We start from the raw sequence: 16,528 nt of genomic DNA, 5'->3' as shown, positions 1-16,528 counted from the left end.
AAAAAACGCGGCTATAGCTTACCTATAGCCGCGTTTCCAAGAAACGCCGCTAAAGCCTCAAGCTATAGCCGCGTTTTCCAAAAACGCGGCCATAGCTAACCTATAGCTGCGTTTTAAAAACGCGGCTATAGATCCAGTCAAATAAATTTTTTACAGAGTGACCTATAGCTGCGTTTTTTCAAAAACGTGGCTATAGCTAACTTTAAAACGCAGCAAAAGGTTTTCTATAGCTGCGTTTTTTAGAAAAACGCGGCTATAGGTTCAAGCAAATAATTTTTTAGAGGAACCTATAGCTTCGTTTTAAAAAACGCGGCTATAGGTCCAGTTGTAATAAATTTTTAAAACGGTTGCCAATAGCCGCGTTTTTCCAAAAACGCGGCTATATGTAACAGCCAAAAAAAAAAAAAAAAGGTTTTTCTGCAACTCCCCACGTGCCAACCCTTTCACACCTACATCCCCACCTACCCCACTTTCATCTTTTATTTCTTTACTCTTTCTTTCATTTTCTTTCTTCATTCTTCACTCACTCCACCGTCTTCACTCTTTAGGTTCTTCTTCTCTCTTTTTTTTTTTTTTTTTTCCTTCCTTCTTCACATTTGGGTAGCACTTTTTTTTTTCCCTTATTCTTTCTTCCTTCTTCACATCTAGGTAACTCTTTTTTTTTGTTTTTTTGTTTTTCTTTCTTTCTTTCTTTCTTTACATCTGTGTAACTCTTTTTTTTTTCTTTGATTCTTTGGAGCTACTGCTTCTTTTTTTCCTCTTTCTTTTTTTTTTTCTCCGTTATTCACTCTAGCACAACTCTTTTTTTTTCTTTGATTCTTTCCAGCTACGTACTTTTTTTTTTCTTCATCTCAAGCACACTGATTTGTCTACAGATCTAGTTTTTTTTTTTTTTTTTTTCTTATTTTATGTTTAGTTATAAGAAAATGGAGGAGATGTTGAAAATTTTGATGAAGTGGATAGCCCGCATATTTTGAATTTTCTGGGTATGTTTGTATTGTGAGAATGTTGTGTTTAATTTTGAATTTTTTGAGTGTGTTTGTATTTTGAGTATGTTATGTTTGATTTTGAATTTTCTGGGTGTGTGTTTGATTTTGAATTTTTTTTATTTGTTCAATTTTGAATTTTTTTATTGGAATTTTGAATTTTCTGGGGAAAAAAAACCCAGAATTTTTTTCTTTTTTTTTGTTTTTTAAAAAACCTATAGCCGCGTTTCAGACGCGGCTTAAAGCTGGTCTATAGCCGCGTTTCCAAAAACGCGGCTATAGGCCGAATCCTATAGCCGCGGTTAGAAAACGCGGCTATAGGTCAGACCTTTAGCCGCGTTTTTCAAAAACGCGGCTATAGTCTTTGAGCTGCGGTCTTTAAGCCGCGTTATAAACGCGGCCATAGGAAACGCGGCTCAAAGCCTATAGCCGCGTTTTTGGGGTCTTAAGCTGCGTTTTTCAAACGCAGCTTTAGACCCATTTTTTTGTAGTGAATGTCCCTTGAAATAGGAAAATTCCAAAAACTAGCATTTCTATTTACACTTTTACTAATGCTACAGCCGTATCAACCAGATCACAAAAAGTGAGCCATAAATTCTTTACTTGTCTTCTCATATATCAATCAGAATTTTTTTATTAAAAAAAAAATGGAAAAGTAGAGAACTTCATTGAAAAACGAAGAAATAATACGGTGAACCAAGTCCAAAGCACACAGGTAGTGTAATATGGAACCAGCAAAATGCCTAAACTAAACTGCAATGAGAGTTCAACAATCAAGAGAATCAGGGAACTAATTAAAAGAAAAACACCTGCACCATTTGTCCATTTAAACAAAGCCTAGAAGAAAGAAAGCTTCAATTCACAAATCGATCTCTCATTCCCTTCAAATTCGTAGTTCTATGTTTGTTGAACTTGCCCAACCAGCTAGTTACAAGCTCCACAACACCATTTGGCTATGAACCCCAAATTGTGAAACACCATGTTCTGTAGTTCTGTGTTTGGTAGAATAACATGTCTCCTTGTGAGTCCATCCCTAAAATAGATAAAATAGTGAATGACAAGGCAGAAATTTTAGAAACTATTTGGCTCCTGTTTTGATAGGTAAAACTATGTGGTTCTATTACTAGGATGTACTTATCACTATGTACATGTTAATCAAAATGAATTACGCAAATAAGAAAAAGGCAATCATCCAGTAAATATAGAAATAATACCAACAAGCAGAGTTACAAACTAAGCAATCAATGTCAAAGCTATAACAGGATTAAAACAAGTCAGATCTATGACAGAATTTCGAGTCCAAAAAACCTATGCAATTTTTTTTCCCTAATAGGAAACCTATGCAATGTTATAGCTTTGACAAACAGTATTGCCAAGCTATAATAGAATTAAGCTGTGTCAAAGCTATTGGGTAACAGCTTCAAAGCTATATAGTTTCGTGGTTTCATAGTTTCATAGCTTCATGGCTTCAGATTAATAATATTTATAGCATAGCTTTGGTATTACTCAGTGTCCCTCAATTTCAAACCTGTAACAAAATCTCAAGTCCAAAAAATCTATTCTTTGATTGCATATACAAGTTCTCCTTCTATAATAGAATTACGCTGTGTCAAAGCTATATAGCTTCGTGGTTTCATAGTTTCATAGCTTTATGGCTTCAGATTAATAATATTTATAGCATAGCTTTGATATTACTCAGTGTCCCTCAATTTCAAAGCTATAACAGAATCTCAAGTCCAAAAGATCTATTCTTTGATTGCATATACAACTTCCCCTTCTACAAGAAAACAACTTTTCAATAAAAAATGCACCAAAGCTGAAGTAATTCCAATTTTCAAGCCCAAAAATGCAGAGGCAATTGTTTCTCAAACGTGCCTTAAACTTCCCTAAGAAACTCTCAAACACCTCCACTTCCTCTTCACTTCTCCACTCTTAGTCTCACCCTTTCAAACTCTCTTGAGGATCTCAAGCTAGAGTCTTACAGATAGCAGAGTTCCATTATGAGACTAAATTTCAGAGCCCTATAATTTCTTGCGCTAGCTCAGTGTCCACAAATACCACCAAAATAGCATTCCAAAGGAAATCCATGGAACTAGAACCTCTCAAAACCTCATAGATAAAAATGACACTAAAACATCCATTCTTCCTCAAACTTCAAGACAATTTTCATCCACACCTATTCGGATCTAGATTGAATAGAGAGTTTGGAAGAGTTGAGCAAATATTTCTGGCTCCTAATCATGAGCACATCTCACAAATGTAGGATTCCAATGATTGCTCCATTAATGATTTATCAACTCAGTGGAATCTAACACCATAGTCTTTTTATTAATAGCTAAACCAAAGCCCACAAATCTAGAGAAAGATTCCCTTTCCTGCTTGAATTTCCTTCCAAATACCACAACTATAAGAAAGCCATACAGGACTATGAAGTTAAACCCCTGGCCCATGCTAACTCACCATATTTAATCCACCTCCTCCATTAAAGATCACCTTCCAAACCAAAACACCAATGCCAATGCCAATGCCACTTCCCTTATAAGACCTGATTAAAAATGGTCAACTTTTGAATCCCTAATAAATGTCCAAAATTGAGAAACTATAGACGATAACATAGAAAATAAGATGGAGCTCCACAATTAACTCTTAAAAGTCACTAACAGTTCATAGATTTTTACATAACCCAATTTAGGGTTTGTTTGGATACCGCTTATTGTTAAAAACTGAAAACATTGTAGTAAAATAATTTTTAAATGTATGAATAGTATCGTGGGACCCAATTTTAAAGAAAATTTTGCTGAAATCCTTACTTACGGGTCCCATGAACAGTGCACAGGACCCACACAAAAAATGCAGCCGCCAGACACAACCTATTTTCAGTGCAATCCAAACATACACTTACACTGAACAAGCTTAAAACTAAGGACAACAGTTGTAGCTGTCTAATAATGAAGAAAAAGATGATCAGTTGATTCTCCATAAGATTTGCACACGCAACACCAATCGTAAACTTTAGTGTGATGTTTCCTCAGATTGTCTATAGATAGAATTTAACCCTTTGTAGCTGTCCTACTCCTAGTAAAGAAAGCTACCCATGTTGGATCTCTAACACACCAAATAGATCTCCGTGGGAAATCGTTGTCACCTCCTTTTCTCAAAGCCTAATAATAATTATTAACACTAAAACCATGGCTATTGAAAGAGACCAGACCAGATTATCATCTTCTCCCAGATTAACTTTAGTAGAATCTACATCATTCCAAAATTATTCCATGGACTCTAGCTCCCAATCTTCTTGAAAATATTGTAGTAAACCAAGCTCAATTTCAAGCTTCAGTTTCATGTCTCTTGCTCTTTTAAGACCTCACTCTCCCTTATTCTGAACGACATTTCACTTCATAGTTCATTCTCATCTTGTAGATATGGGAAGCAATAAATATACGTATATTCTGGTACTTTTTTTTAGGTGAGTGTGCTCTAGAAGTTGAGAAAAATATTAGAACATACAACAAAACAAAAGGAAAAATCAGATAGAGAACTAAAAGAAGTTGGAGGCACTCACTATAAAAAACCATGAAATGAATAATAATCTCATTGAAAGTGATATATGATCAACATAAAATCTGAAACACAGTAATCCTTTCCCTTAACTTTTCTCATATTCAATTACAAAAAACAGTCAAAGTTTTTAATGGAAATTACAGTCCAAATTGTCCTACTCTGAATTGTTTTTAAAGCCAGTCACTATTGATAAGTGCAAAAGAACATAATTGACTTGTTGTCATAATTGATATGGAGAAATCAATTTTACATGTCATGGTCTTGTGGATGAGGGAAGGTTCCTCACCAGAAAACTCAGCTCCCAAGAATCAAAGAAAGGAAACAAAGCTACGACACGGATACGACACAAATATGACACCCCAAATGAAGTGTCCATGCACCCTAGCTTATTACTTACCACTTCGTGATAAACAATTAAATTGCTTCAAATTCAGCAAAGAGTTCCTTTTTAGGATTCCAACATCTTGTCTCAGTGACAGTGATTAATCTCAGAGAAAAAATAGATGGAAACACAGTGACAGGGAAAGAACAATGAAATGTTTTAATAATGCCACCAGGAAAAGCTCCGGAAAATCCAAACATAAGAGACAGTTTCTTGCACAACAAAGTCATTCCTTAGTTCCTATACAGTTATGTAATATATAATCTTCCCCTGGCCAAAGCCGACAAGTTCAACACCTTCTTAGTTCTTACAGTGCTAAACCACTAACTGACATAGCATTGTAAAACCTATTATAGTCTATGGTAGTGCTGGAATATCATGTAAACTATATGTCAAAACAGAATTATGTATAACCACACACGTTTGAAGAAACTAAGGAAAATATGCTACTGTACCTGTCCAAATTCCAAAAACTAGTTGCATCTATACATTTTTAACTAATGTTTCAGCCATATCACAAAAATAAAGAGACTCAAATTCTTCATTTGCCTTCTCATATATCAATCAGTCTTTCTCATTATGGGGATCTGATTCAAATTCAGCTCACAATATCAAATCCTTATGTCATTCCACCAAACTGATTTCAGCCTAGGAACATCCAATACGAAAATAAATGCCAACAAATACCAAAACATGTTTTTTTTTTAATAAGTAAGAAGAAAGTATTATTAAAAAAGGAGTAGCAAGAAAAATACAAAGAGTTCACGGTAGTGAACAAAGAAATAAGAAACAGGAAGACACAAACAGCAACTAAGCTATTCTAATAAACAAAAGAAAATCCATAAGAGTAGAACAATCCAAGAGACCCAGCATCGAGACCAATCAAAGAGGGTCCGTTGGCATAAATCTACTAACTGAATCACAGTTTTCCATTATCCTCAAAAGAACGCCGATTCCGTTTAGTCCAAATAGTTCACATTAAACAACCTAGAACCAAATTCCAAATATCATAACTATACTTCTCAAGCCAATGATACCAACAAAAGAACAAGTCAACAACTGATCCTAGCATGACCCAATAGAAACCCAAAACAACCAAAGCATATATATCCTCAAAAAATGAGCTGCCGGACAAAAAAGTAAAACAAATACCAAAACATGTATAAAAGAATAAGACACATTATACCATACCTCAAGGATTGACCTCCTTTTTGAGCTCAATATCTTCTTTCTGCGTCTATGGAACAACCTGGAAGTTATTTGGAAACAAACAAAAATACTCTTCAATACCAAAATACTCTTTAATCCCATTAAGTTGAAGATTCTTCTCTATCTTTGTAAAAGGGTCATACAAAACCAGCTGACTGTTGCCATTCTCTATGAATAGCTCCCCGTTCTTCCAGAACCCCAATGGCCTTCTCCAAGTTGATGGGGCTGTAATTGTAAAAAGTTTATTCCATGACTCCTTAACACCGAATTCAATCAAAACCCATATATCAAGAAAATGAGGCCATATTTCAAAACAACTCCTCATCACCTCCTGATCGTGAGGTATAACCAAAATAGCAACAAAGCTGTTCAACACCGTAAGTTTACAGGAATAATTGTCAGCATTACCCATCTCTGGTAATGACGTAGTTTTGAAAATCTCGTCACTGAAGTCGAATGCAATAATTTTCTCACCAACCTCCTGATTTGTCCACCAGAAAAAGACTCCATTCACGTAAGTTGTGTAGACCCATTGAAAACCTTTCATGTAAGTTGTGGAGACCCATGGAATACCAAAAATGACAGGTCCGATGTCGATCTGTCTCCACGAACCACTGCTTACCCTATAAACCTCCGCTTCGATTTCTTTCCTAAAACTATTAACAGCAAACCTTTCCACAACCCTGACAACCTTGAAGTCATTGGATATAGGGTCGAATCCAAACCCAACAATTTTGACGTACCAGTTGCGACGAGGGCTCACAGGAGTAAGACGGCTGAGTCCCGATGACGATGATGATGACGATGAAGACGAGGACGACGTGGTGGGGTTCCATAGGTAGACAACTTGGTACTGTCTGTCGTAGAGACAGATAAGACCATGACAGGAAGCGACTATTTGAAGGTCGAGACGACCTGGACTGCGGAAGTCAAGCTGGAACTGGATATGGAATAAACAGTCAAGGGTGTCATAAGAAAGGAAGTTGCAGATATGTTTTCTGTTGTTAAAGGCTTTCACGAGGAGGAAGGGAGGATTAGGGTTTTGCGCGGTGTTGTTGGGGACAAGAATGGAGTGATTGAGGATGTTTTTGGAGAGGAAGTCGGGGGTTCCAATGAGAGCAAGCCAGGTTTTAGAGACGCATCTGAAACGAATTAGGGTTTTAGGTGGGAGGCGTGAGAGTATGTTTTCTACAATTGCCTCAGGCAAAAAGCTTGTTGACATTGTTCGTAACGTTGTTCGTACTTCGTAATGGTCGATGTAGATCTTCTACGATAATAATATACAGTACTTAGGTATAGGTTTTAGTTTTTTATTTGGGTGGAAATATTATTTTTGTCCTTAATTTTTCAGTCCATTCCCATTTTGATCCCTTTTTTTAATTTTATCGTTTTTAGTCCCTATTTTGAAAAACGCATTTTGTTGTGGTCTCTACCGTTATCTCAGTGATAGAATTTTCCTAGGTGACAAACGGCGAAATAAAATATTGTTTTCTTTATTGCAACATGTTAATGCACTCTCTCTACCTCAGTTTCCTGCCATTAACAGACCCACATGAGCCTCACATGACTTCCTCTCACGTGTGTAAGGCTCCTCTCCCACATAAAAGCTCCCAAATCAGTTGAAATCCCTAACCCCTAAATTCACAACCCCAACTCCTCTCACACAGCACTGCCCAAACATCATCCTCATGATTTGAGCTCAAGGAATCAAGCTCTATATCAACTGGTGGAAGCTTGAAGAAAAGAGGCCCAACCACATGCTTCTACTCTAAAAGACCTGTGCTAGTGGTATCATGGACACCTGACAACCTTGGTAGAAAGTTCTACGGGTGTCCAAATTTCTGGGTAAGTGTATTTAATTGATGTGTATTTGAGTAATGTGTATTTAATTTTTGACTTTCAATGTAATAGGTTGAAGATATAGAGGGCGTTTGGCTACTGTGTTTTCCTGCGTCTACGTTTCCGTTCTGCGTTTTCTTTGTTTTTTTTTTTTTTTTTTTTTTTTTTTTTTCTTTTGCCCACATATGTTGACTTTGGTGCACAAAAATTACTGTTTTGCACTGTAGTATTCATGTACTGTAGCAACACTGTTCAAACATTAAAAAATATTAAAAATGGGTCCCACGGTACTTTTCACACATTTAAAAATTATTTTGCTACAGTGTTTTCAGTTTTCAGTTTTCAGTTTCAGCAACAATAAGCTCAATCCAAACGGAAGATATAATGGGTTGAAAGTGATGCTTTTTTTTAGGTTGAAAGTGACTTCCAATTAAGTTTTCTGATTTAACCTGTTATAGTGATTCCATTGTGCTTTTGGATGTAAGCTGGACGTAAGTGTAAATTTTTCCAATGGCATGATGATGAAATCTGTGAGCGTGGTAAGGTGCTGATCCTAAAGCAGAAGCAATGGATACTAACACTTGAAGCTGAGGTTACAAGCTACAAGAAGAGAGAGAGGAGGTTGCTCATCTGTTTAGTGTTGTCTCTAGTGATAAGTGGGATGATGCTCTGTGTGATCCTATCTTTGGTTGGTTAGATGGGCAGGGTGAACATGGTTAGATAGGTGGGTAGGAATTAGTGTTGGGATTTAGTAGAAAAAGCCAAAATTTTTAGGGTCCTTTTATAGGTTTTGGCAGTTTGTTAGGAAGTGGTATGTGCTGGAAAGTGATGCTCTGTTTTGATATGGTTTGGTATGTGGTTGTATGTTTTGGCAGTGTGATTCCAATTAGCATTGGAACACCTAATTATCCCTATAATTTGAACTATTTATCAATGGAACATCTATATAATATTTATGGCAATGTTGCCAATTTCTGTTGATAATTGATGTGTTTTGAGGGTAATATTTATTAAGATAATATTATGATGATTATGTCTGCTGAGTATGCATTTTTTGACATGTAATGTTTGAAAATTTGGACCTAACATCACCAAAATTACTTTCAAATTTTGGTTGGACCAACATTACTTTCAACATTAATTCACCACTTTGAAGTGTTGTTGTACCTGTTATGTATGCATTTTTGACTTGCTATGGTTGAAAATGTGAACCAAACATCACAATAAAGTTCTATTGTACCAAATCATGAATTCATCACATCTGATTAGATGTTGTACCTATTATGCATGCATTTTTGACATGTTATTTGCCCTAATTGTGGACTTAAAAATTGGACCTGACATCACTTTTAAAACAATTATAAAACAAGCACATGACATCACTTTATGAGCTTAACTTCACTTTGATTACTCAACAATGTCAAGTTTTGGTGCACCACAACAATTACAAAACAAAATTCAGATGTTTACCCATAAACAACGTACACCAAAACAGCCAATTAGTTCAAGCTTTACATATATGTACCAAAAAGCCATATTTCAGGCAGTAAAAAAAACAACAAAATATTTCCCTCAACACAGAGCACACAAAAAAGAGGTCATCATTAGTTTGATTATCTCCCAGGATCATGGACAGAGGACTGGCTCCCAGCAAACCTTACTACCTCCATATATCTTGTTGCATTCCTAGCTAGTTGCATTAAGTGTCTCAGAGGTGACTACCCTCCTCCTCTTCTTCCTTGGATTGGGTTGGATATCAGTTGAGGGTGGAGGTACACTTGTGAACACATTAGCATCGAAGGTTAGTGGTGCACTATATATTGTTGGCTCAACATTAGAGGTTGGTGATCCAACAGTTGGGTTGTTTGCATTACCTTTCTTCATAGGCTGCAAACAGTCAAATCATAACTAATCAACACATAGACCAAATAACAATAACCATCATTGAGCAAGCCACATAGTAAGTAATCAACCCACAAATCAAATTTACCTTCCTAGTGGTCCTTCTGGCTTGGTTTGTATTCCCAGGTAGGGAGGAGTTCCCTCCTACTTCTTCCTTGCAACTTCTTCTATTATGCCCTAACTTCCCACATGTCTTGCACTGCTTGGAAATGCCTATTCCTCTATTCTTTCTATGATTTCTAAATTCATCAAGCTCCTAAACCCTCTTCTTCTTAGGCCTGCCAAGAGGTCTTTTTTTGATAAGAGACTACACAGGTAGCAAACCACTGGGTGTCCACATATTTTGGCCATTGATGGGATCTATAATGGGCTCATAGCAAGCAATGTATGCAATCCTCTTATAACAAGGATGGACATACTTTTTAGCATCTTCCTTGTTGAAAAAGATGCAAGAAATGGCATAGGCACATGGTATGCCAGTTATGTCCCACTTCCTACAAGCTACAACTGCACTTGGATTCAACGAAATCCACAGTGAAACTTTCCAGGTCATTCTTCACTTCAAACTTGCTATGACCAGCCCAACATACTAGCCACCTGATGCAGGCCATCTTCTCCTTATACAATCTTTTCCTTATCTTAGGACACAGCTCTGATTCTACCTTCAAAATCATATCCTGGTTTGCTTGAAATCTAGTCATTAAATACAACCTAATGCACTCAAGTTGCAACCACATAAAGAGAAAGGGGGAATTTATCACAAAGCACATTTAGAAATCACGATTCACACTTCACATTTAGAAATCACAAAGAACATTTTAGCACATTTATATAAAGTACATTTATAAATCACAAATTATAATCAAACTGTATAGATGGCCTACCATGGTGATTGTAGGTTTATTCCTAAATTTAACTATCCTATTGTTGAAGTTTTCACACATGTTGTACAGGACTGTGTCACTCTGACCATCACTTCTGAACATATGCCGAGCCCAAATAATTATTGAGTAAGACTACAACCACTTGTATGCATCTTCATCAACTTCCTTTAGTTCATTCATTGCCCTCACATGTTCTTGTTGATAAGTAGCTTTGGTTGCTTTCCAAAAGAGGTCTCAATAAGTATACCAGGGTGATTCTTCCTCAAATTATTGTATAGATGCCTACAGCAAATTCTGTGCTCCGTATTGTGGCCAATTGTCAACAAAGGTCTGCACTAATCCCTGCAAAGAACAAACATTTATTACATATCTGCTAAAGCTTCTAACCACCAACATTAAAAATCAAATGCCTGTAAAAGGGCAATACACACCTTCCATTGATAAGATATGAATACCCATCTTTGGCCATCCCCTATGTCAGCAAATATTAAATTCAAAGTCCATGAGTCCTTGGTTTCAGCAAGTCCATGAGTCCTTGATTTTAGCCTCAACAACTGCATAGGCAAAGGGGAAGTATTCATCATTGGGATCTCTGCCAACAACACACATCAGCTAGCCACCTGTCTTGGTCTGCAAATGGCATGCATCTAATTCATTGATTGGCCTGCATCCAATCAAGAAGCCCTTCTTGCAACCATCCAGGTAAATGAATAATCTTTCAAAATATGGTAGCCCAACTACCAAGCCCTGTTTAGCCGCCAAATCACCATCATTGTGCAAATGAACAATCTTTCAAAATATGGTAGCCCAACTACCAAGCCCTGTTAGCCGCCAAATCACCATCATTGAAGGTATGCACCTTTATCAGCACTGTGCTCTTAGGGCTACACCTCCTCAACTCTTCATAGTACTCCCAAAGCTGGTTAAACTGTGCTATGTGACCTCCATCAACAACATTTTGAGCCTTCTCTCTAGCCCTACTTGCTTTGCCTGTACTTATATCCACCGCAAACTTCTCATGCATAGCATCCTGAATATCTTTGAGTTTTATATCTGGTTGTTTCCTAAACTTCTTCACTAACTTCTTCCCAATGTATGATGCTATACACCTTGAATTTTTATAATTTCCTGGTGCATGTGTGTTCCATGTTGAGTGTTTTCAATCTGTAGCTTTTTTTCCTTGACACCTTTGCAAAGTAGGCAACAAATTTACACCTTGGCTAGCATGTGGCTCTTACCCTTACCAAATCATTTTTCACAAACCTTACACCCCAACCTCCATGGACTGCATAATCAATTATAGCCTCTTTAAATTGCTTAGGTGAGATAAACAATATATCCTTCTCAAAACTAATATGCTCAACTTTGGCTACTGGCTTGAATATTGTAAATCTACTCCTCCTAATAGAGTTGTCTACCTCAGCAGTAGGGTTTTCATCATCACTTAAAGCATCACCATGATCACTGTCAGATGGTGATTCATCAAGACTCAACAGTTCCTTATTCTCATAAACAGAATTTATTACACTAGCACCCATTTGGCCTGGTTCAACCTCAACCTTATCAGCTTCATTATCCCAACTATCAGTACTTTCTTCACCAATATTCATTGGTTGCATTTATGGTTCATCCTTTAGGTCACTTCCCTCAGTCTCATTACTCTCCTCTCTTTGTTCATCAACTGGGTCCTGTTGTTGGTCCTCAGCCACTGGTTCTTTGCTAAGCCTCCTAACATAAACCTATTCAGCATCTACCTCATTTAGTACACCATGGTTAGCATCTACCTCATTATCATGGCCTTAAAACTATGAAAAATCAGGTCTGTAATCATCACTAGCATTTCCACCAAAATTTGAAAAATCATCTCTGTACTCACCATCAACACGTCCATCAAATTGTGAAAAATCATCTCTACAATCATCATTATCATGTCCATACTCATAATCGTTATCATTATCATTATCATCTTCATACTTTGCATTACCATAATAATGATCACTCTCACTCTCACTACGAACACAATAAACCACATCTTCATTTAGTTGATCATTAGCAACAACCTTTAAGGCTTGAGAATCCACACCTTCTGGTTCCTCACTAGGTTGTCTAACATCTAACGATTCAAAATCCTCCACTGGTAACTTAAGTGGCTCATCCACTAGACGTTCAACAAACACATAATCCCTTCATAACCCTTCACCAAGTCTGTCGTGAACACAACAACATCATCATCAACTACCTAGTGGAAATTTGCATGCTCTAGGTTCACACCAAGGATCTTAAACCAGAGCCTATCAACTACAGTGTATCTTAAGTCCCTACAGACACTCTCAATTTCTACTTTTGACCACCTATCTGGGTCACAATTTTCTACTTGATTTATTGTCCCTCCCATATACTTTTGAGGGTCCCAAGTGAAAATGCCCACCATGGTGGACATATAGAGTAAAAAATTCATTCATCCTGCATGCAATTTTTAGTGAAAATAGATATCCACTTTTGAAATTAAAAATATTTTTTTAGTCTAATAAAGTAATAAACAAATAAAAATCAACCACATAAAATAGCATCATAGGAATACATGGACCCGAGCATTTTTCAAAAAGGAACACACAATACAAACAAACAATACAAATACCAACAAAAATATTTTATTTTTTATCACAGTTAACGTTGTGATCCCTAAAAAAGGTGTCCACTACACAAAGCTATAAAGATACAGAGGCAAAGAGAGAGAGAAAGAGAACATACCTTTACAATCTAGCTTTCACAATCGCAAAGTGTCTTCTTTAGGTTTCTAATGATAAATTGGGTATGGTGTGTGTCTAATGGTTTTTCAAACAATCATTTTTAGCTCTCAGTGGGTATGGTGTGTGATTGTTGAGCGAGTGAGAGCAAGTGAGAAAGGATTTTCAGAAATTTAGGTTTCTAAAAGGCTGATTTAGGGTTTTCCAAAGCTTTCACATGCATGGGTGGTTAAAAACAAAGTCCCGTGAGAATCACATGACTTCTTAATGGCAGGAAGCTGCCACGTGGAGCAACGGTTGACACGTTACAATAAAGAAAACAATATTTTATTTTATCATCTACCACCTAGGAAAATTTCGTCTCTGAGGTAACGGTAGGGACCACAACGAAACGCGTTTTCTAGAATAGGGACTAAAAGTAGTAAAAATAAAAAGTAGGGACCAAAATGAGAATGAGCTGAAAAAGTAGGGACGAAAATAGTATTTTCGCCTTTTATTTATAAACAATATATTAGGTAAACTACATATTTAATCTCTAATCTTTACACCATATGTCAATTCGGTCCCTAATGTTTCACTTGTATCAGTTTAGTCCATCTTTTGGTATTGTGTCAAAATAGTCTCTGCCATTAAGTAATGGATGAAAAATAATGATGTTGTTAACGCCTAAAATAAAAAAATTTATTTTTTATGCCACGTGGATGCGAAATGTGCTGATATGATTAAAAATCCAATTAGTCAACACCCCCTCATCCAATGGCTAACAAAAACCTAAAAATTAGTCTTTTTCTCCATTAACACTCTTCTTTGTGTAAGCTTAAATCTCCAGTGGTAGAAGGGCAACAGTGAAGGCCTACCCAAATACACTATCTTAGTCCCTCTTCTTCCCAACACTCATCACTCTACCTTGCTTTACATCCATCCATATCTTTCCCTGCTTCTACTAAGGTGTTTAATTTTCTTTAAGGCATTTGGTCAAGCATATAGCAAACACAGACAGCATTAATAATTAGTTAACCATGGCCACGAGCATATACCACACACAAATAACACTAACGCCACTCTCTCTGCCTTTGGGTTTTCACCTACAATCTCCAATTATTATCATCAATGCTTCTTAGTTAGTAGTTGTTGGTTGAAATTGTAATTGAAGTTGTTGATCTAATCATATGGTTGAAATTGCTCTTTTGAATTTTGAGTTCTCATTTTGAATTGAACCTTAGACACAAATATAAATGACTTAATGAAGTTTATGATCGGGTGGAGCTGGACATTGTTCTCTCTCTCTCTCTCTCTCTAGAGTTGAAATCGGAAAATAGGTTTTTTTTTTTTCTATGTCAATACACTTAGCATCCCATATGGCATAATTTTTTTTTTTTTTTTCATTTTTTTTAGTTAGCTACGTTAGCATTTTCCATTTATTACTTAATGGAAAAGACTATTTTCATACAATAACAAAATATTGGAGACTAAAATAACACAAATGAAACATTAGGGACTAAATTGACATATGATGCAAAGGTTAGGGGCTAAATATATAATTTATCCCAATATATTTCTATTTGAAGGAAAATTAAATTCAATATAAATATGTTTTTAAATATAAATATGAACAACATGCATCTTAAGAACTTAACAAAGTTACGTTTGTTTTAAAATAAAATATTTTCTGAAAAATATTTTTTTCATTTGGAGGTGATCATTTGAATATAAAATATGGTCAAATTAAACTTATAAAATATTTTTTTGTTTACAATAAAATCTATTATAAAAAGTTGTAAAACTTTTTACTTTTTAAAACTTGAAACACACTAAAAACATTGTGAATATAAAGAATTTGGTTGAAAACACAAGTGGCATAATTTTTATTTTTTTATTTTTTTGTTGAGAAAGCCGACCAAATCAAATATATTAAATCAACAGTAGTGGATCGGATCTGCAGTAGTGCTGGTAATTTGCTGCAGGAATTTTTGGCTGTACAAGAAAAGGAGTCGGCCATTCCCAGTCCTCCATCCGAGCAACGTTGGTGTCCTCCAACGACAGATGGAGCGCTATCTGTTCCTATCTCTCTTGGAAGCTCGGTGGCTGAGTTGGAGGCTTTAGCATGTCTGAGGGCAGTGCAGTTTGCTTCAGAAATAGGCCTTACCCAAGTGGTGTTTGAAGGAGACTCTGCCGCTGTGATTAACGCTCTTAGACAGGGATTGGGCGAGTTGACCTGCTATGGGAACATGCTGGATGATATCCGAGTTCTTGTTTCTGCTTTTCAGTATTGCGATTTTAATTTAGTTAAGCGTTTGTGTAATTAGGTTGCTGATGCTATAGCTAAGAAAGCTAATTCCGTTGTGGGCTCGCAGGTTTGATTGGGTGACCTCCCTGCTGACATTGCTACTCTCTTATTTCGTGATGTTCATTAACTTTTTTTTTTTGAATAAATTCCCAGGCTTGTGGTCTGGTTTCTCAAAAGAAAAAAAAAAAACAGATGAAGTCTGTCATGAGAAACAAAGGGAGAGACATTCTCAGAGATGTCCTCAATACAAACCAAAGGCGCAAACAAAAATTTAGAGTTTTTAGCTAACTTGGCAGCAACTCTATTACAATCTCTACGGACATGAGAGAAAAAACAAGTTCAAAACTTAGAGGCAGCAGTGCAAGAGTCGTCCACCAGATGGCCAAAGAAAGAAAAACAGATGCCATCCGAGTGATTGAGGCAAAAAAAAACAGCTGGTTTAACCATGGAGTCAACAGCCAAGTGAAATTCATGCAGTCTTGCAACAGAATCAGAGTAAATTTGGGAGTAAGGGAAAGGAAATTGCTTCAAACAGACAGCATTACACTTAAACCATATGCCCCAGCAAACCATGGCAAAGCAGTCAACAATAGTAGAGTCTAATTGCCCCAACTGCCTATTCAAATGGCAGAGGTTAATTTTAATAAGTATTGTCCATGACTCCATGACACCAAATTCGAGCAAAACCCATCTATCTAAAAAATCACCCTCCTATGCATAAGGGATATCTG

At 36.4% G+C, this 16,528-nt stretch overlaps 1 protein-coding gene across 1 annotated transcript; it reads right to left on the bottom strand.

Annotated features, from left to right (window-relative positions):
* Positions 1 to 1,689: 1,689 nt before the first annotated feature.
* On the bottom strand, positions 1,690 to 7,360 carry LOC115984995 (F-box/kelch-repeat protein At3g23880-like). Its single transcript, XM_031107971.1, has 2 exons — positions 6,121 to 7,360; positions 1,690 to 2,019 (listed from the first exon to the last, which is right to left on the bottom strand). The coding sequence occupies exon 1, from the start codon at positions 7,358 to 7,360 to the stop codon at positions 6,167 to 6,169; it is 1,194 nt and encodes a 397-aa protein (XP_030963831.1). The 3' UTR covers positions 1,690 to 2,019; positions 6,121 to 6,166.
* Positions 7,361 to 16,528: the final 9,168 nt, after the last annotated feature.

Source organism: Quercus lobata, chromosome 4, assembly GCF_001633185.2.
Source record: "Quercus lobata isolate SW786 chromosome 4, ValleyOak3.0 Primary Assembly, whole genome shotgun sequence".
Taxonomy (NCBI): domain Eukaryota; kingdom Viridiplantae; phylum Streptophyta; class Magnoliopsida; order Fagales; family Fagaceae; genus Quercus; species Quercus lobata.
Note: the sequence above shows the minus strand (reverse complement) of the source record. Positions and strands in the feature narration are given on the sequence as shown.